The sequence below is a fragment of the Lepeophtheirus salmonis genome, chromosome 13 (assembly GCF_016086655.4).
Source record: "Lepeophtheirus salmonis chromosome 13, UVic_Lsal_1.4, whole genome shotgun sequence".
Classification (NCBI taxonomy): domain Eukaryota; kingdom Metazoa; phylum Arthropoda; class Copepoda; order Siphonostomatoida; family Caligidae; genus Lepeophtheirus; species Lepeophtheirus salmonis.
Window position 1 is genome coordinate 35,384,955 of NC_052143.2, and position 23,001 is coordinate 35,407,955.

General features: G+C 30.6%; 2 protein-coding genes across 7 annotated transcripts in view; both read left to right on the forward strand.

The window, feature by feature from the left end:
• LOC121127646 (uncharacterized) overlaps positions 1-23,001 on the forward strand; it is a 68,525-nt gene that overhangs the window by 535 nt on the left and 44,989 nt on the right. For all 6 annotated transcript variants that reach the window (XR_011783434.1, XR_011783435.1, XM_040723066.2 and 3 more), the window contains exon 2: positions 11,392-11,632. Coding sequence is in view for 4 of the 6 variants with exons in the window: in XM_040723066.2 (XP_040579000.1) it covers positions 11,392-11,632 (241 nt within the window). In the remaining 2 variants the exon portion in view is untranslated. The remainder of the gene's footprint in view (positions 1-11,391; positions 11,633-23,001) is intronic.
• LOC121127647 (uncharacterized) lies at positions 5,668-8,218 on the forward strand. Its single transcript, XM_040723070.2, has 2 exons — positions 5,668-5,865; positions 5,941-8,218. The coding sequence occupies exons 1-2, from the start codon at positions 5,793-5,795 to the stop codon at positions 8,010-8,012; spliced, it is 2,145 nt and encodes a 714-aa protein (XP_040579004.1). The 5' UTR covers positions 5,668-5,792; the 3' UTR covers positions 8,013-8,218.

Consider the following 23,001-nt stretch of genomic DNA (forward strand, 5'->3'; position numbering starts at 1 on the left):
ATAAACTATAGTGATACTGCCTTGCTAATGACACAAGAGTGCTAATATCCTGCAGGTTACTAATATGCACTTTTAAAAAAATGAACGCTCTAAAGGGTCCACAATATTCACATCCTATGTATTGATTGATCGATTAATGAGTATCCATCATATTTCCCCTTGTATAAATATTTTGTGAATTACAGATTTTAAAATCCTATAGTTCGTGACTTGACATGCGATAGTAATCTGTAACGATTGTGTAATGAGGAAGTATTTTTTGAGTCATGTTGTCTCTTTATATTGATGTGAGTCTTAACCCATAAATACATGATGTCTTATTTACGGGACAACCCATTTGTTATAATGTAACAAATGTAATTATTAGGTTTCTTTCTTGGATAAGTATAGACTACGAGCTGTAATTATCACAAGATGAACTGGGTTTTGATAGTTTTTGAAGATAATCATTCTTGTAATTACTAAAAGATAAGGGAGGCTAAAGTAATATGGATACCAACTACAGATAGCATTTATGTGGCTTAAGGAAAAGAGGTTTAATATAATGAACTTAATCAATTAATTAGAAAATATATTTGGTATCATATTTTCTTAGTAAAAATATTTTCTAATTTGGTGTTTTTTTAATTTAAATTTTATTTTCTATTTAAGACGATTTTTAACATGCGCCATTTGTCCTTTATAAAATTGACATTTCATGAATTTATAAAATAAAATAAAAAGTCGCTGGACACCTTATTTTTTTATTAAATTTTCAAAAGTGCCCCGTAGAGATCTTAAAAAGAGGATATGTCTTGGGTTGGCTACCCTAGTATGGAATCATTTCCTATTATATCTAAGTTGGCTGTTTAAATCATTCAGATAAGAGCAAAATCCGAATTACATTAAAAAATTTACTCCACAAATAGCTTCTCATTAGAGCAGCATAATACCTTAGTCTCCAGATAAGATCAACTTTTAATTTACCTCACATACCTGTATAAATTCCAAAACTATCTACTTAGAAAATTTATACAACTCATATGAAGTTTTTTGAACATGTTTCTCTTACATCACCTTTAATTTCACCCAGTGATGAACTTATGGAATATATGTTCATAGATATGCTAAATGTTACCATGAGTTAAGTAAATACAATAGAGCCCAGTCACCGTTTTACCCTTATTATAGATAATTGTGATAATATTGGGCATTTATGCAAGTCTCGAATTAGTTATTTAATTGTATATAATTAATTTGAAAAGGTGGATTTATTTTATAGCTGACAGATTTTGTCAATCTTTGATATCCGTCTTAGGGGGGTTCTACTGTAAATATCTATGTACACGCCATGTATATATTTCTTTAAAAATCGAGTGAGTTTAGATTCACATTTTCTTTGAAACCGTAAAGATAATTTGATTCGGGTTTGAATGTGCCTAAAAGCTGTGCTGATAGAAAAACATCAATTAATAGCTTAAAAGTATTTTTTTTTAAATGAACATGACGAATAATTATAGGTAAATACTTGAATGCAGAGATGAATATTCGAGTCACTTGAGTAACAAAATTCAATTCGTTGGTGTTTTGACTCAAATCAAATAATTTGGGGAATTTTCAACAGGAAACGAATTTGACTAAAATTCGGTATATGGTTTTTAATTATTTTTTTTTACAGTAGACTAGCTCAGAAATGAAATTTTAGATCTGTAGTTCATCTAACTATGAGTTTTGAGGTCTTAGCAATGAAGAAATTAGCATTTTGATTAATTTTTCATTAGCGATATCTCGTAAACCAAAGCAATAATAGATATAATTGTAAAGCTATTATTTGGCTTAATAAAACTTTTTTTTTTGTTATAAAAGAAAGAAGTAAACCATAAGCTTATTTTTGACCTGAATTTTTTGAAAGTCTTAGATTTTTTTTAAATTGGAGCCATATAGTGGTAAAACCTTAATAATTAAAAAAAAATCTTTTGAATGGTGCTAATGGGAGTAATGTGGAAATCATTTCATAACTGTAACGATGATTGCTTTATCAAGCCTGATAATGATCAAATAGTATGTATCTAGTCAAAGACCTGTTAGTTTTTTTTATATCTCACGACATATATTGTTCATCATTAAGCTGTTATATAACTTGAAATATATCCTATAAATGCTCATAATACCTACTTATATTTATACTGCAATGTATATGCAATACAATAAACTACCTCTCAAATAATTATGATAAGTCTAAACCTTCTATTTGTACCAAAAAAGGATATCATATTATTTTCGTTCTTTATAACGCTCAATTTTTAATCTATATTAAAAAAGTAATGTTTGTCTGTATGTATGTTTAGATTGTGTACGGTCATGATTTTGATTGTATCTTAAATATGAGTTGAGAACTCATTTTTAACAACAAGCGTATGTAGTTAGAGCTCTGCCATGTAGCGTTCTAGAAACTAAATGTCTCCTTGACTCATCACGTGACATTAGAAATAAATTTGAAGTTGTTATTATTATTATTCTTGAGAGATTATTGAGTAACTACATGTGAGTGTGCTCGCGAAAAAACGGAGAGTAGCACTGATGATTTCTCTGAGAGTATTCTTCTATATTATTAAAGCTTTGTCTGTTCGTCCATGCCTAATAACTCCGGGCAATATCAGGTACTACTGCAAGTACATAATAAATATATAGTTCAAGCTTTTGTCTTGTGGTATAATAATGACCGATTTCGAGCTAATTTTTCCCCAATATGTAAAGTTAATTCAATACAGTAATTAATTACACAATTCAATAAATATAAAATGACTTGATACTTTAGTTTAATAGTATTTGACGCGTTAATTAGGAAATCTGCAATTAACTTTTTGATTGTTTTTGTATTCTAATACTAGACTTGAAGTCATTTCTTGAGGGGGGGGGGATGAATTGAGGAATACACTAAAATAATATCCTCTGCAGTGTGCAATGTTAATTTCAGGTGTTAAAATTTACATTTTATATTCATATGAGCTAAGCTTCTCAAGGGGTTTCTTAAGATATGTAACGCCTACGTTGGTGTTGAACTTTTCGAAAGGTAGAAGATAACTATTTGAAACGTGAGTTATTACCAATGTTTCCAAAGAACTGGAGTTAATTGAGGTGTCTGATAAAAGGGTTGCGGCCAAAAAACGTTGGGGGTTATATCATTGTGTACATTGTCAATGTGAGGTAAAAACTTTGGGAGTAATATCATCGTGAAGCAATAGGATAATAATTAATTTCATTTCAAGACAATACTATCGTGTGCAATTTATATTATATTGGGACGATAAAACTATTGAATGATGAAGAATCATGCCAGGATAGAACCATTCTTATGTTATAATTCACTCTGGCCCACAGGTTGTGTAGGTGAATTGCTGGGTCCCAAGGAGAGTTAAATTTATCCGCCGCTGCTTCCATCAAGGAACCCTTGTAATATCCCCAAATACACCCCTCAGATTGTACAGGTGAATTACTGGGCCTCCAGGCTGTTTAATCTCCACTGCCTCCCTGTTTCTATGCACCAAGGAACCCTTCAAATATGCTAAAATACACCCTGGCCCACGGGCTGTGTAGGTGAACTGCTGGTCCCTGATGCAAGTTAAATTTATCTGCCACTACTTCCCTGAGTATGAAGGAGCCCTTTTAATGTACGCAAATACAGCCTGGACCCATAATGTAATAATTTTTTCAGTATTTTTTTTCAATCCAATGTATTCAAATTTAGAACTTTGAGCTCACTCCCGTGTTAAATTTTTTTTTCTTCATTTCATTTATCAATGTTTTATGTAGGAGTACCAAAGAGTTAACAAAGTATTCCTTTGTATTTATTGAAACGTCAAGCATGGAGATATCAAACGGATTTGGGCTGGACAACCCGTGGGCTGGGGCCTATAATAGTATATTAGAAGTGTTCCTTGGTGCTTAGAAACACGGAGGTGGTGGAGGTTAAGCCTGCCTCGAGGCCCAGCGCTTCACCTTTACAACCTGAGGGTCGGGTTGAATTTTAGGATATTAAAAGGGTTCCTTGGTCATCTGGGAAGTGGAGGCGTATAAATTTAATTTGCCATGGGGCCCAGCAGTTTACCTACACAACCTTTTGGCCAGGGTGTTTATAGTATATTAGAAGGGTTCTATCCTGGCATGTTCGTTCATCATTGAATAGTTTTATCGTCGGAATATAATATTAATGGCAACAAAATTGCAGATAATAATATTGTCTTGCAATGAAATTACTCAATGATACTGCTTCATAATGATATTACCCACAACGCTTTGTCTCATAATGATTATGTACACAAAGATATTACCCCATTTTGTCCGCAACCTTTTTACAGTGAACCGTTAATTGATCTAGGCCCCTGTAGGTTGACTGTATATCGCCTATTTGCAGATCCATGGCATTCAAAACCGCAAAAATTGCAAAACATACATTGTGATTTCAACAAAATTCCTTTTCTCAACCTTTTATATGTGTAATTGGTAACCTCTAACCTAAAGGGTAAACTTCAGTATAAATACCGAATAGATTTAAATGTTTTTGAAACAAAGAAAAACGTTATAAATACCTAAAAAAGTATTAAGATACTTTGAAAAGTGGATAAAAAATCGACAAATCATTGATTTTCTTCAGGATTGGATTATGTCATGTAAAACGTATTTGAAATTCGTATTACATTTTGCAGATGATAAGTTAAGTTATTATATATATTTCCAAACTTATTTATTCACGTAGATTGTTTCAAACTATCAAAAAATAAACACTTAAATAAAATCTTAGGTGAATGTTCCTAAAAACTTGACCTGTTGTAAAGAAAAAATGACTAATTACATATTCATTGTTAGCAAAAAATAACCAGCTCAGGCTCTGTTGTCCGTTTTTGAAAGTTGGAGGACCAATAACTGTAATAAAAAGGTGTTTTTTTTTAATATATGATAATTGAACATTCTCAAAAAGAGAGGAGGCCATGACCCACTCCCCTTTTCTTTGCGCCCCCTGCACATATGTATAATTATAATCTGACATTGTATTTACCTAAAACAATTTTTTTTTGTTATTGTTAATAATATAATGATTGAGGAAATAAGAAAATAAAATTTATTTTAGTAGAAGATTTATCGTTGTCTAATACCTTGAGAAGTAAAACTGCCCATTTTTAAGTGTGCGATAATATAATTTGCATGTTACAACTGGGATATAATAATTTGTACATACATATTATACAATGTTGTCCTATGTGATCATTTTCACATTTCTAGTAATAATAAGTGTACTACTAAATATTGTCCTTAGTGTTATTTATAATAGTTTTGATATTTTCAACTAAATTTAAAAAAAAAAAAAACATAATTTCCATACATTCCAAAACTAAGTTGTGTGCTATGTTGTTTCTTTTTAATGCATTACTTTGTTTGCTCTTTATTATTATTTTTTTTGCATTAATTTTTATTTGAAAATTGTATTTACGATTTCGTCGTTAGTGTTATTATAATAATTGTATGTTTTTATGTAATTAATGGGAGTTTCCCCATACATTATACTCAGTGTATTTGTAATTTAAAACCACTCAATGGAATTTTATACGTTTGTAAAGTTCTCAACTCAAGATACATACATACGTAGGTATAACAAAGCTGACACATAAATGAGTTATAATAACCTAACACATGATAAACTTGCACCGAGTAGTAATAATAATAAAAATAGTATGAAGTACTTTGAAGTCAGTGTTGTTTTCCTACTTCTAACTCCAACTACTTTATTTCTCTACGTATAATTATTTTCAACAAATATGGTGCGTGAAAGAATTCCTTTCTATTTCCTATTGGTATGCACTTTATTGCACTTTGCTATTTGCAGAAAAGGTTTGTTGCAATTTGTATTGCTAATACTACTACTACTAATGGTTTAACACCATTTGAAATGTTAAATATTTCCAGATCATAAAATATGGCTAAGAAATAGCTTCACTCCTACGTGGTTAAACGATTTAGGACCTTCATGCTCCCAGGATAATAAAATAATCATATCAGATTATGATATTGTACAACTTGATCCCAGAGTTTTGGACTACGCTTCAGAGATTATTTTACCGAAAAAAGAAGGAGTTATTGAGTTCAAATCGAATCCTTCTTTGTTTCAATGTACTGGATCAGCAAGTCGTACAGTTGAAACAACAAGATCCCCTCTTTCAAAATGGATTGACCCTTCTAACTGGGCGAATCTAGAAACCGTTCCCCACCTCGAAAAGATTCCCTGTTGGTACGAAAAAGTATTTTTAAATTCCCCTTTTAAAATGGAGTTTCCAAAAAAACCCATAAGTGCGGGAAGTATTGTGATAGACAATGAAAACTTTCAAACCACGTCAAGTTTTCGATACTTTGTTTCTCATTCTCCAAAATTATTTTTCTCTAATTTACCAAATAATGATTCTAAAATTAGTGGTAGTTCAATTTGCCCTGAAGAATCTGGGTGTGAATGTGGAAATGAACTCTTCCGCAAAGATGTATGTAACAATATTGAGTGTCAGTATAATTGTGGATCAGGTTTAAAACCCAAGAACCATTGTTGTTATAATATATGCGGTGCAATAATTCATTTTTCTACCTATGGTTCCTCTCAAATTAAAATATCAACTTTAGATCGTATAATCCGTTCGATTTATTTTGAAAAGAATGGAATGGTTGAATATCATATAAGTAAGGTGTCAAAATCAGAATACGAAATAGTATTTATCAACAAAAATGGTTCTATAGCCATTGCCCAATCTTCAGCTAAACGTGTTGAGTCTGCCTTGAAGAGTAATTTTCAAGATACATCAAAATATTATATTTGGACGAATTACTCAGGGCTTGGTTCAGCTACTGCATCCCGAGTCAAAAAAACATTTATGGGTATATTTGTTTTTTGTATTATTGTGGGTCTAATCTATGCAGCTATTAGAGTTTACAATAAGTCAAATAGCTCGCTTAAACAAGACCTTGGTTCTTATAAGGATTCTGCAACTAAACAATTGAATCAATTGAGGGAAAGAAGTAGATGGGGAGGAGGGTCTGGATTGTTGGATAGTTTTACTCGATTTAATAATCCTGATGTTGAACTAACAGTACCTGGAAATGAAGAGCTGGAACAGTCTGAGAATGCTTCAAATCTTCCTTCTATTTCATTTAAAGAACTAACGCAAAAGTCAGGTCATGAACCGTCGGCCCCTTCGTCATTTGAAAATGCCTTATATGATTCTCAAATCAACGACGTTCATGCTTCTTATGAAGAAAAGTGTGAAATAAAAGAGGGGACTCTACATGAAGATAAAGGTATTGATAATCCGGCCTACATCGAAGTTTCTTTGAGTAATGACGAAGAAAAAATATGTGATAGAATTGGCATTCAAAATCCATCTTATTTAAAAGGTGAGAAAGATGAAAACAACATCAGAGATCGATTGGGCATTGTTAATCCATCATATGAATTTGATTCAAATGTTACTCATGATAAACTTGGAAATACGCTCTGTATAGATAACTCCATGAATGATGAAATTAAAGACCCAATCGGAATTGAGAATCCGACTCACACTGAAGTGCCATCCGAGAAGGACGACGATAAAATAAGAGACAGACTCGGGATAGAGAATCCTACTTACTCAGAAGCTTTTGAGGATGACAATGATAAAATAAGGGACAGACTAGGAATAGACAATCCAGTATATTCAAAAACTAATAATAATGATGAAGAAAACATACGAGATAGATTAGGTATTGATAATCCGGCGTATACGGAAACCAATCATAATATTGATGGGATTAACGATAATAGTGGATTAGATGATGAAGGATCTATTCAAGGAAATATTCTACAATCTAAACAACCAGATGTAAATTATTCTATTGAAGTTGACATTCAAGAGGAACACAAAACTCTGTCCAGTGACGAGGAAATCGGAACGGAAACGGAAAGTGACAAAAATGATCAAATTGATAATCCCTTTAATAATGATAAAATGTCTGACTAATTATTAGTCTTCAATTACAATATACAATATAATATTATTCGATTCTAAGTTGGCTTAAATTGTTTACTTTACTTAATGTTTTAACTATATTTGGCTAATATGTATAGTTAAAATATAAAGCACAATTTTATAAATATTGTCTTCTATTAATCCTTTATTTTTTTCGCTATGAATTCTTAAAATTTAAGAGGAAAAAATTAATGTTCGTTCAGTCGGGGAAAGTAATGATTTGCCAAAAAATAAGAATTGTCATAGTTTGTAAGATTTTTTATGATGACAAACCTTAGAATGTTAATATTATAACCATAACTGTAAAAGTAATTAGGTTTAATTATGAGAGATATGCTATGCTGTATGTATGAAGTGTCTTTGTAGCATTTTATGGTATAATTACTATAGTTGTCAAAAAATATCGATATCAAAAGGTATGGATATACAATATCAATACATATCGGTAAAGAACGGATAGCTATTAGAAAAGGAAAAACGGATGATATCTGTGCTCTTTCTTCTATTTTATTCATTATTGAGTAGATCGCCGGGGTGTTAAGTTAGTGCTATGCAGTAAGCATTTTCGCTTATCTCAGGTGTAAATTGTTTAAAAATGCATACTAAAAAAAATATTTATGATTTTGAATATAGTTTTAATATTTTCCATCCAGATAATGCTATTTTCAATGTAAAATGGCCTCCTCTTTATAGCAGTAATTCATTTCCTCCTCCCTCTCGAATCATATAACAGGCAGCTGATAATAAGAAGGGGCCTAATTCAGTAATACCAAATGTATTGCTCTCACCCTCTCCTCGCGCTCTTACAAAAGTCCATCTCTACATATTGGTATTGATACTAATAGAAAAGAAAATATCTATACGCTCTAAAACTGGTAATTACAAGGATTATTATAAAAGAGAAACGAGTGTATTTAAAAATGCACAAGGATACAATTGTATAGGAAGAGTTAATTTTTACACGCCGAATGCGCTAATTTCGCCCTTCTTTAGAGACCTCATACGTCCTACGTTTAGAAGTGAAAACGCGCGTTTTTATGCGTGCGAGGATAAAATTGTACAATTTGCATGCACAAGTTATTATACCCTAATTGTAATTTGTATAAGCAAATTGTATAGTCATATCCTTGCACGGTTAAAAATGCACTTATTTTCACTTCTCTAGTTCGATGTCGTATGGTTCAAGGTTAATAGAAATACAAGGTCATGTAATCGGGTTTACTAGAATTTTCAATTTGATTTATCATACCGACTCCTGGGCAAGATTGACAGATTTAGACTAAACGCGGAACCGCTCATAGTCTATAACGTCGTTATTGCTATAATTTTCAATGGTTGTATCGTACCTACTGCTGGGTAAGAAATACAGATTTTGACAAAACACGCAACCACTCATATACTTAGGCGTTTATATTATTAAGCTTGGTGGAAGTCAAACATCAGTCGTACACGCGTTATGATATAACCTTGTATTTCTTTAAACCTTGGTACAGTTGTATTATTTGAGAAGGGAAAATAAGCGTATTCTGCGTCTGAAAGTTAATTTCTACTAGCAAATTTATTGATTCAATATCATAAAGATTATTGGGCAAGCGTATGGTATGATACTTTGTTAAATATCGATATATCATGATAAAATATAGATATTGTAACATCCCTAGTAATTACAAATCCGCTGTAATTTTTGTAAAAATGTCTCACAGCCAGTTTATGTAGGGCATCAGTCATCACTTGTCAGTAGTGTTGGGATAGTAATCGTTGTTTAGTAATATATTACTTTTCTTGAAACACATAGTATATTGATATTACTTTGCTAAAACAATAATATTACAAAATTCCTTTTTAACTGAGTAATATGTAATACTTATTATTTATTACTTCATTGAATCCAACATTACTTAAGTTATTAGTAAAATGCATTAATCTAATCAGCAGACGATAAAAAAAAAGTAAAAACAACTCATCATCTGATTGTAGGTATAACAAATATATATATAGTAAAAATTTGTATTTTTGCCTTTGTCATTCAGCTTTGTCAAAATCTACTTGGATGCCTTTGTATTTTTTAAGTAGTAGACACTCTTGGTCAATTTTAGGGGGAGGCTTGAGAAAAGTGTTTCAGACCCTGCTCTTAACTGGGCACTTGTACTGGATGTACCGGGCGTTCCATTGAAATCTGAACACTTACTAATTTAATAATTAATGAAGGTTGAGTAATTGAAATCAATTCATATTCCGATTTGACAAGCCATCAACAATTAGTTACAAAACAAAACAAACCTGAGCTCTCTAGCTTACGTACAAGTCAAGAACATTGCACACTTGAACGTGATTGACGAATTTCCATTCGCGCACTCTAAGCAGTTTGGCGCCTCCAGGACCGTCGTCATCAAATCCAAAACGTTGGAGATGAAGAAGGGCTCTGTCAAATAGGACAAACTGGACCTGTAGGAGTTAAACAAAACAGCCAGGCCAATCCCCATGACCATGAGGGTCATGTAAGAGCTCTAGGGGTTTAACACCAGACTGTCCAGAGAGCAATAAAAAAAGTGGGTGAAAAAAGCTTGGTGAGGGTAGAAGGACTACTTTTGACACCAGCAATGGATGAAATCTATCTCCTTCGTTGCAAGACTCTTTTGAATCAGTCTTTTGAACTCTTTTTTGACATTTTTGACCCCACTTTCTGGAAACCATTATTGCCTCTTAGGTTGGCTACATTTATAGTTAAGAGAGCTCAGACACGCATCTATTTTAAGTATTAATTTTGTTAAAATTATATTACTAATTAATAAATTATATCTTGTTGAATTTAACCCGAAATGATTTTTTTAAAATGTTAAATATTAAATAAGAAAATTCATTTTCAGGAAGTAAAAAATAATGCTTATTTTTTTAATAACAAAAAAATCATTCTTAGAAATATATACAAAACTTATTCGAAAAAGGATGTACATTTTCTTAAAAAGGATAAACTTGGGTGGAAAAAAAAGGACCCCCACATTTATTTTCTAACAAAGTGGATTTTTTTAAGGATCCAATTTAATAAGTGAAGAAATGAAAAGGGGTCCGCACGTATATGTTTGCCCCAGGCTCAGCTCACGATGAAACCGACGTAAGCTCAACTTAAATATTGACATGAGTTTCTACAATAAAAAGATATATGTAGTGGAATATTATAGTTAAAAGATAAAGGCCTTATTATTTAGATGTTAATAATATAATTAAGTGTATAAAGTTTATTTTACTCAAACATGCGGTTTTGAATTGATTAGCTAAGCCTTTCCTCATTAGCGAAACAAAAATTTATTTCATTTTGTATTATATTTCTAACTTTTAATTGCACAAAAAGTTAATAATTACGTTTTTTCAGGTCTCAACATAGAAGTCCTAAACAATCATGGGCAAACCCCTCTCTTTGTAGCTGCTTATATACAAAATTATTTCTCTGTTAAAACACTTTTACAATTGGGAGCAAATCCCAATGGCCGCAGTGTTGCAGGCTACACACCAACTCATGCTGCATGCTATTCCGGTTCTAAGAAAATCCTCAACAAAATATTGGAGGCCGGTGGGGATTTGCGTCTTCATGATGAAAATCACTGCACTCCCATGTAAGTGTTGATTTGATATTTAATATTAGTGATGGGACAATTTAAAAAAAATCCCTATGCGATTCTAATAAAAATTCCCAATTCCGATTCTTCCATATTTTAAATAATAGTTAAAAAAGATCATTTTTCTATCAGGGCGTCCACAGGATTATATTTGGGGGAAATCTCCAGCTATTCAAAAAAATAAAAATAAATTGAAAAATTAAACTTATAGCAAAATATTTTTGAAAAAAAAAAAAAAAATCAAATATGAAATGCTTTGGAGAAAATTTCAAAAATACAGAATTTTTATTTTTTTGGAAAACATTTTGAAAAATTAAAATAAATATCAAATATTGAATTTTTTGGAGAAATAAATTTTAAATTTCTACTATTTTTTTTTTTTTTTCATAACTTAGAAAAGTAATAAATAGTTAAATACCAGTAATAAATAAGAATCAGATTCGCAAATTAAACATAATTTTCCTCATCCCAATTCGATTAATTGTCTCATCACTATTTTTTATGTATGCAGTTATTTCCAATATTCGTCATATAATTTACAAACATGTTTACTCACCAACAGTTTACGCAAAAACAGTCTTATTTATAGTTCTACGTTATGTTTGAATACACCCCAATATTCCATAGACAGATTTAGCTCAATTATTTGCCTTGTATTGATAATTTGTGCAACTTTTAATGAAATAACTAAAATTAATGTTAACTACAGTCTATAACTTTCATTTGATTCATAATACTAAATTGGACTCTTAATAAAGTATCAGTTTCCAAGGGCGTCTGCAGGATTATTGTTTTTGGAGGGGCTTGGTTTTTTGAAAAAAATTATATGAATTTTTTTCTAAAGAAAAATCAAAAACCCATAGGTGCTCATAGAAAATTAATTTTTTGGAAAAAAATTCAAAAATTTTTTTATTTTATTATTTTGAAAAAAAAATCAAAAATACTAAGATATTCACAAAAATTTAATTTTTTGAAAAAACCACAGCTGGTAAATGTATTGGAAACAAATTTCAAATATTTAATTTTTTTTAAACAAAATTCAAAAATCCATAGCTATTTATAGAAAATTATCATTGTTTTTGCACAAAAAATCAAAAATGAAATTGCAAATATTTTTTTTTTTACAAAAACAAATCAAAAATCAAGAAATATTCACAAAAAAAAAAAAAATCTTCATGCCTATTTTTACGCAAAAATTTTTCATCTTCAATAAAAGAAATTATAGAAAAAAAACAAAAGTTCTCCTGCGGACTCTCATGGTTTCTCATCATTTCATTGTGGTGATATAATTAATTAATCGAAATTGAAGATACTTATTTGTATTTGTGGAAAAATACAAGAAATTTTGAGAAAATTATTTCAACTTGCTTTTGTGTTTACGGACCACATTTGTTATATTTAGATCAACTCACAAACTTAAGTTCATCTTTTAGATAAATATATTCATATACAATTGTATTATTAATTTGTGAATCATGAATAACTCGGGGGGTTTAAGGTCTGCTAATATTACGACCATGACTACTACTAGAAGTTATAATATGTAGGCAGTCGTAATTAAATCTCTCCTAATTATGTCTTTCACTTACAAATTTCACCTAATGTGAGTTCGGTATGCATGATATTGTTCAGGTTTTTAATTTTAACTTCCTCTTTTAGCATTATGTATAAAAAATATTTAACATATTCTTTTGAAATGAGGATGAACATTGAACATATAATATATATTATATTCTTTCTGAATGATAGGCTTGTTTTTGTTTTTTCATCCGGTTTCTAAGGCCAATTCATTAGCAGGGTCTTCTTTCTCCCCTGTCTCCTCGTTTCATTTCTTATATTTGTATATGAACGAATATGTAAACAATTATAATAATAAATAATATTTATTAATTCCGTGTAAGAATTAATATGACCTTTTACATACATTGCTCACATCTAGGAGTTATATTACACAGAGGAACAATTAGGGGAGGGAAATTTTGTATAAATGAACTCAAAACAATAATCGAATTTATCTATGTGTCCAGAATCCGAAACTTATTTCATTTTTTCTCTAAGTCATCTGAATTATCCAGAATTATAGTAATTCTAGACCATGATCGTTCAGAGTCATTTTTACTCGTAAAACAATCCCCAATTAAAAATTTACACTTTTATGCTAAAAAATGATGAAAAACGACACTTTAGACTCATATAACTTATTCATAATATATAGTGATATCATAGCTTGTATTATAGAAATACATCTATTTGGAGTTTTGTTCTATTTTGTAGTGATCCCATTTTTATGGGTGATGTACTAGCAAATAATCAACATTACCATCATATTTTTTCCCGATTTCAATGCAAATCTCATGACGTCATGCCTCGTAAATGGAAGATCGAGGCAATCGGAGGAAGCTACTTCTAACTTGATAATCCATCTCAAGAGATGTTCGAATTCAGATTCCGAATTCCACGAGGGATGAAGGGAGTAGAATTCATGTGAGGGAAAATATCCGACTTCATAGGGGAGTAGAGTGGAATGTGATACTAATATCGAAACAATAGAGCAATCCATTCAACATGACTAGATAATTTTAATATTTATAAATGGGATCACTTCAAAAATATGAAGTGGAACAAAAATCCTTGGAGATGCATATTTTTTAATTAGATCTTTTTTTAATCAATAAAAACTCTTTTTACACAAGTTTTATTAATCCTACTTTTAATTTGGGGATTTTGTTAAGGGTAAAAATGACTCTGAACGATAATAGTCCCGAATTACTATAATCCCAGATATATCAGAATTCAGATGACTAAGAGATAAACTGAGATCAGTTTTTGATTCTGTACTCATTGATAAATTCGATTATTGTCTTCAATTCATTTGTTCAAAATAAGTGTTCTTCTGTGTTAGTTGTTATTAGTTACTTATATAAGTTGTATTCACATCTTCAGGTATACAGTAAGTCCTTGAGTTACGAACAATATTATATTATGTGCTACTCATCTAAAACTGTTTCAGAAATCACTGTTGTTTTAGTCATTCATGCTGTATGCAACACATTTTAAAATGTACTCTACAAGACATCCTTTTTATTAAGTAATATAATTAAACAATTCGGCAACTTAAATAAAATATGTTTAATGCTAACAAAAACGTATTTAAATGACACACAATGATCAAATATTTAAGTTAAGTACACATTTGATTGAAGTTAAAAACCTGTATATTTACTTGTATATTGTAATTACATTTGATAACAAGCTTTGAATTGTTCAGTTGTCGATGTTAGATGTATTTTTAGTAAACTGTTCACTTTTTGTCCCATGAATTCGGGTTAAACCGGGTCAATAAAAATTTCGTTTTTATTGCACAAATATCCTTAATATTCTTGGTGTACTGAATTGGAAATTAGTGTTGTTTGGTATGCCGTTACTACACATATATAATTGATGTTGTAACTGATAACGTTTCCCCAAATTTCCGAGTTAAAAAATTGCCATTTAAAAAAAAAACAAAGCAAGAATGAAAATCGTATTGCATAACGTCTTCGAACTTGTAAAGTAACCCATCTAGAGGGGGGAGGGGCTCTGCAAATGAATGTAAATTGCTCTGAACCAAGATTACTTCGACCACGCTTTTTAATGACGTCATAAATTATAACTGGCACCAAGAGGAGCTATATATCGCTCTCCTTGACTGTTGCTGTTAGATTACCGCTGTTATAGCAAAGGATGTCAAAAGCTGCCTGTCTTGCCTACCAGTCTGTACGGTATATCAAATTAAAATTCTAGCAAGCCCGATTATATGATGGTCTATAAAACTTGCTCTGAACAACATTTTTGTTTTATATTTTTAGTCGAAAATGTATCTAAATAGCAAACCTAATTTCTGTACCGTAGCCGGTGTCTAAATATTGGTATCGTGACAATACCATTGAAAACATAAAAAATCAAAATCTGGATAAACAAGAAATAAAGATGACGTTCCTGTCATAATTACTTTTTTTCTTTACAAAAACAACAAAAAAACAACAACATTGGAAGTATAGGATCAAGCGTCTTTCATGCTCGTAAATAGTTTGTCATTATTCTTAATTTAGGATTAATTGATTTTATTGTACTTCCAATATAGTCAACTTAGGATAATGACGTCTTACTGGCTGATGTCTACATCCTATAATAATTTCATTAAGCAAAGAATGTTCCATTTATTGAAGGGCTTTTCCTTCTGATTTTGACGTGTATTTAAGATTTTGGACGGCATGTTACAATTTTAGAACCGATACATTATGGATAAATTTACTACTCTTCAATTATCTTAAAGCTGAATGGATTCTCGTATTAGGGTCATTTGAGTTCATATGACCTTTCTAAAAGAGAGACTTAATCAAATAAATGAGCTATTTATGACAACAAACATTACCAAAAATAGTTGAAATGTTGACCTATGTACTATTCCAAAACACTCGCTGATATATGTACATAAGTGTCTCGCAATCTGAAATATTACTTTAATTTAAATTAGATGAAGAAGCCTGCACTTGAAGATCTTCTTGTTATATATTTATTGAAAAATCAGTAGCATTGATAATTAAGTTTATTGGAAATTTGAGTCTAATAACAGCCATATGTATATACAAGCAGAAGAGTATAAAATATGTCCTAGAAAGCAGAGCGGAATTGAATGGCTATTTACATTAATAGTGCGTTTGAATATATTGCATTACCATACAGGTCCCATAAACTGACTTAAATATGTATTATGTTATGCATTCATCTTTCAAGAGGGGATATTATGATAATAGATAAATATATACATATATGTATATTTAAATCCTGATCTGCTTTTAGCTTTTAAATACCTTTTACTCTTTCTCTACTTTTTAATTATTGTAAACAAGCTTTTTATAGGCTTAATCCATGTGTTCAATTCTACTACCCGTTGTCAAAGTTTATTTTGGTGTAGTATAAAAATGAGTAAGCTACTAAAAAATAGTTGAGCATTACTTGGCTAGAGATAAGTAAAAATATATTTTAGCACGCTTTGATGTGGTCTTAAGCACTGTGTGCTATGTCAAGAAGCTCCACAATAAAACTCAAGTTTCTCATGCTTGAAATGGTATAACAACCTTACACCAATTTGAATCATAGGAATTCTTGACAGACGCCAATGATTAAAGTGAAGTTAATTTATAGCTTAGTACAGTGGTTTCCAAAGTGGGGTCGCGAGATAATTTCCGAAAAAGAGGAATATAATTAACATAGACATTATTTTAAGTGGTATCAAAACTTAATTAATGATGAATGTACATAATTTCTATAAGTCTTAAGGATAATTTTAAAAAGTATTTCCTTTACGATATTGCTCCACAAAAACATAAGTGGATACGCCCTTGTTACCGCCATAGCACTGTCGTCTGCACTTATAATATAACTTTTATATGAACAAATACTAAAAGCAGGTTTTGATTATGAAAAAATTGACTAATTCTGGATTTCTGTGATGAATGAGTTAAATCAGGTTTTGATTTACTTACTCAATTTGGCTCTAATTATTTATGTGAGAATACATTTTCCGTATTAACATATATTAAAAATATATAAAGATTGTGGCTACACGTGCAGGATAATCTTTGAGTTACTGTGTGCAAAATTAAATCTAGACTATACCTACTTTGCTCAATGCAGAGTGACTTTGATTTGCTTATAAACCTCTTTGCACATCCACAGCCTATAACATTGTTTATTTGTGAGTCTCAATTTTGACTTTATTTACCGGAAAAGAGACAATTGATAGTATGGAAATGATTCCAAGTAGTACATATATTGTTGAGCTTATATTTACAATAGATTAGATCATTTCTTCGTTGTATTTCTTACATTTTTCCATTTATGTAGTATTAAAATCTTTATTTCTGAGCAATATAGTTAAATAACTTATATTATTTGCCTCTGGTTTTATCTTTGTAGGATTTAGATGTGTTCAAAGTCATTTATTGAATAAAATGCACTCCAAATTTTATATTCACCTCTCAATGAGAGGTGTAAGGGGCGTACATTTTTTACCCACATATTTTAAGGGCCATCAATTATTGAAAAATAATAAATGCAATATTTTCTGTAATAAAATCAGTCCCAGGAGCAAAAAAAATATATTCTGAAGGGTAGGGAGCATAAAACATAATTTAAGGGAGTGTCTAATCAAATGAAGATCAGAAATTTATAATTGCATTTCTTTTAAGCAGAGGATATTTTATTCAAGTAAATTATAAATCCTTGGATATCTTTAAACCCACGATGAATGAAACATCATTTCCACAAATCTGGAAATGAAAGTTGCTACTTCTGCGTTGCAAATTGCATCACTAGTAGAGATGATCATCTCTCTCGTTCATTACCATTGATGTACGTTTTCAAGTACCTACTTAGTACTTACTTCGCTAGAAATTAACATAAATAATTATTTATTTTGTTTACGTATACATTCACACACACACACACACATCCTAGCTCCCATGGTAATTAATGTACCTCTGTTGATAATCATTTACTTTTAAAATATTATGAAGGATACGCACATATATTGTACATCATCAATTGCTGCTTGTAATGCTATATTCACATGTAAAAGTCCCATGCATGTGTTCATACTTCTGTTATGTCTTTTAAACGATGATTAGGTTTTGGTAGTTCTTCATCCCAGGCGAAACTGTATGTAAATTCTAATATTATGTAACAAATAACAATGCACTTCCCCTACGTTTGATTGCTCATAATAGTCAGTTCACATTCCAAATGATTTTGTATGTCAAATAGGAATTTAAAACTTGGCAAATGAGTACCGTTCTTGCCTTGCTTCTCAAAAAGGTTTTCTTTAGGATGGATATTATACTACCATCAGAGGCCTCAAATGAGCGGATTTTCTCAAAATGTCAAACTCGTGCTCATAAGCGTAGGAGATTATAATTTTTTAGGAGCAGGGGAATAAATTTTACGAATATATATATATGTTGTGTACAAGTGGCGATATCTCTACGAATTGCAACTTGTATAAACACATTGTACAAGTGGAAATTTCTTCGTCTTACGAGGGTCGTTTGAAAAGTCCTTGCAAAGTCCAACAGATGGAACTACTAGCGTGTATCGAGGTTAGGTTTAGTTAGTAGCAGCTCTTGGAAGAACACGCTAACTTTCAGCCAGATTTATCTCTGGTTTGCATTCGTTTGAATCCAAGAATCGACCGGAAAAAATGGCGGCTGTTTTTTGTATTTGCAATAAATAATCCACATTAACTATCTGAAAAGGGTAAGACTATTACATGCCCATATTGTTCATCGTTATTGGACTGTTTGAAACCCGAGCTACAAGAAAACGCCCATTATTGGCTCTCAAAAAGGTCATTTTCAATCACGACAATGCACCAGCTGACACCTGTGCGATCGCGAATTTAATGGAAATAGGATACTAACTCGAGATGGCCATAGCACTAGCAATCTCACGCACCTTCACTCTTCTGTCATCCATCATCATATGGATTTTATCAATGATTTTGGGAGTAGTAACCTCAAGAGGGCGTCTAGAACGTTCAGCGTGTCTTGTGCTCATATGGCCACTCTGAAAATTTTGAAACCACTTATAAACTGTTCTAATTGAAGGTTCAGAGTCCCATAATGTTTATAAAGCTTCTTTTTATTCACTTGATGCGTTTTGTCTTTCATAAAGTAATGTTTAATTAATTCTTTTTCGTTCATTTTTGAAAATCACTCCACTTTCTCGATTCAAACGAATGCCAAATAGAAAGAAATGGACCGATCTAGCTAAAAGTGTGTGTTTGTTCTTCCAAGAGATGTTACTAACTAAACATAACCTCGATATGCGCCAGTACTCTGCATTCTCTCGGACTTTGCACGGAATTTTCAAACGATTCTCGTAAAATGTATTATATAATAGCAACATTGGTCATTCTAATAACAAACTATTAATTGATACAATTATTTCATTATGATCTATCAAAATTACAGAGTTATGTATTTATGAGTTATATAACTGTGGGCGTTTGAACTTTATAATGCACCACGTAGTACTTATATTTTAAAATTATTTATTAAAAATGGCATCATTAATATATCGATCATCCATAGAATGTTCAATTATTGCATTATTCTCATCCCAAGTACTATAAACCCTTCATTTAAGATTAGTCATCTCATTTTTTAAGTTGCAACTTGTACAAGTTATGGTTATTTCGAGATATCTAACTTCAGTTAAATGTCAATTATTGCTTATGCTTTCCCACTATGACAAAAAGACCCAAGTTGCATGTATTTTTAAGACATTGAGTATTACATATATAGTTTTGAAAAAGATTACTTCATTTTCTAATGAAATATTTAATATAAACTATGAACTGATAAATGAAGCATTGTTCTATTTATATTCCACCACAAGAGATACATACGCTTGTTTATCTTTGGAGGCTAAATAAATTAACAAATATTGTCATATCTTCAAATAATCAAAATCTATGTAGGATCATATTGTCATGGTAACCTAAAATGAGCGCCTGAACAGACATTTTTTTTTAAATTTCATAAATGTGTATGCGTGTTACATTTAGTAGTATGAGAGACGAGAAAGAATAAATATATATATATATATAGTTTCTTCGGTTTTTGTCCTTACTATTTTCAAAAACTTTTTTTGATGTGTATGTATTGACATGAAATGTGAAGTCCCCTGTCTTTGGACGTGTTGCTTGTACAATTTGACATTTATTGTTAATAATATTATACCTTGGCCCTTCAAAATATCAGATTTGCTGTAATGCATACATTTATTTATATTATGTTCTTTTCATACTTTTACTTTTGAAATGGTATTTATCTACGAAATATGTATAAACCTTGTACATAAATATTTCGTAGTTTGAAGTGTTGATCCTATTAAAAATGAATTAAAAGATTAATGATAATTTTCATTGTACATATGCGGTGCGTCAACATAAAAACAATCTTGAACAACCGTACCCCGTAATGATAAAAGTTTGGAATTTGATATCGCCGGATATTTTTATTTTGCATTTTATTCCTCTAAACAAGAAAATAACCATCAAACGTCTAAAGAAAATTGTCCTTTATGGACGCGTTTTGATTTAAAAATCTGTAAAATGTGGGAAAAAGGAAATTTTGATGTTGTTTCTTTAAAATTATTGATTTTAATCCAGTTACAGAATTTATATTTTATTATTTATTATAGATGAAACATATATTTTGAAACAATATTATAACAAGTTTTCTCCCATTTGCCTCAAAGGATGAGTATTTTAGTTCCAAGCATGGTACTAATAAATAAGTTTTCTTTTTTGGTACTCTGTATTATGCGCACATTGTTTTGATGTTTCTTTCCATTTTTATTACTAAAGTCTCATTTAGAAAATGTTAAATGTATTATCATCAAGTAATCTTTCCTTGTTCATTTGTCCCAAATAAAACAACCCTATTTCACCAATTTTTATTTATAGACTACAAAAACTGTCTATTAAAAATACTAGAATTTAATTATTTTCCTTAATTTATGGGGTTGATTTGTTTTTATTTATGCATATTTTTATTTTTAAATTAAATAATTTTGATGTTTTTCATTTAGTAGTGAAATTTAATTTTTCCCGATAGAAATAATCAATTGACTTTGAGGAATGACTACTGTTATAAAAAGGTCAGTGGCCTTGTTCAAATTGTGGATATTATTGTTTGAAGTATTTAATTGTATAAATACTTTTGACGCTTTTTTTTTTGTTTAAAGGAATAAAATGCAAAATAAAAAAAGATTCGTCTATACCAAATTCCCTACTTTTGTCATTACGCTACACCTTAATGTACATTTATGCAGGCCAATATTTTATAAAGATATTTGAGTCAATTATAGGCTTATTAATCAAATTTGTAGGAGGGGTTAAGATACAGAAGAATTTTAACTATAGTTAAGATCCTTTACTTGATGAAATATACTTCTATTAGCCCCTATATCGTCTTTTAAATCAAATCGATCCTTTTTTTTTAATTGAGACAATCAATTTTGGCTACTTATTTGCGGTGCTTCCAAAGGATAATTTGTTGATAGAAATTAAGGATCATTCGTCAAATACTAGTAAAATGTAACTCACTCAATTTTGAGAAAAGTCATTCAAGCTTGTTTTTTTTTTCTTGACGGACCACATATGTACTACTAGGCTTGAATAAACATTATTTTCATTACTAATGGAGATGTCGCCTTTATCAAACTCACGTCAAATGTCTTAATCAAAATTGTAATTCTCAGAGTTTGAATTACTGAGAGGTTCTGTGCCCACCAATATTTTTTTTAATAGTATTAAATATCCACCCTATTAATGATGAGTAATCCATAGTCCCTCCAACCAGGCCTCCCCAATAACAAAATCTAGGATAAGATACTGCTACTTAGTGTGACTGACAAATGGTACCTTTTTTTTCTTGACTCGAGACGATTTTTTAGTTACATACATCAAGTCGATTGACTCGAGTTTTGTGATTCTATTGATTTAAATACGGTGGCTCAATACAGATATATGATTTGTTCATACCGTTGGATCAAAGTCAAATCGTGCTAAATTACATCCAAAAAAAGTTGAGAGACTAACACTAAATATCAAATCAACTGTAGCTCTCGAATAGATGAAGGGTACAAATCTAAATAAGAGGTTGGAATTAGGATCAATTCTTATTATTAAAGAGTAAATATCTTTGATACTATTAGATGAAAACAGTTTTCCTACAGACGAACTAAGATTTAGTCTCTTTTGATATTGGGTGGCACTTAAACAAGATGGAGAATTAATTATAATGTTATAATTTTTTTATATATACATAGATTATGAGCAGATGTCGTCCATGTTGTTTAAAAAAAATACACGAATGAAAAATAAACGTTACACAAAGATTGTGACTAGGTTTGTACCGATGCTTTGGAATCGGTTTAATACTGTCAATTCCGCCAATACTTATAATTTTAATTTAGTAGACGTTGAGTTGATAATTTTGACTTATATGACGCATTTTTCACACACAAAAAGAGATGGTGGGAAATTACTTGTAAATACTTATCATGCCCACCTTGATCCATTGAAAGCAGAAAGATTATTCAATATTGCTAGTAATATATATTAGCAAACTAGGAATAAATTGAAGCCTGGGCACAGAGGACTTTTTTTTTCAAATTTAAATGATTTATAAGTAATTATAATCATAATTATGATTGACAAGTTTATGTTATTTCTTCCTTAACTCTTATCAGTAGAAAGTTAAACATTAAAAAAAAGTAAATCATTTTATTTTTTGTTAATGCACTTCATTTATATA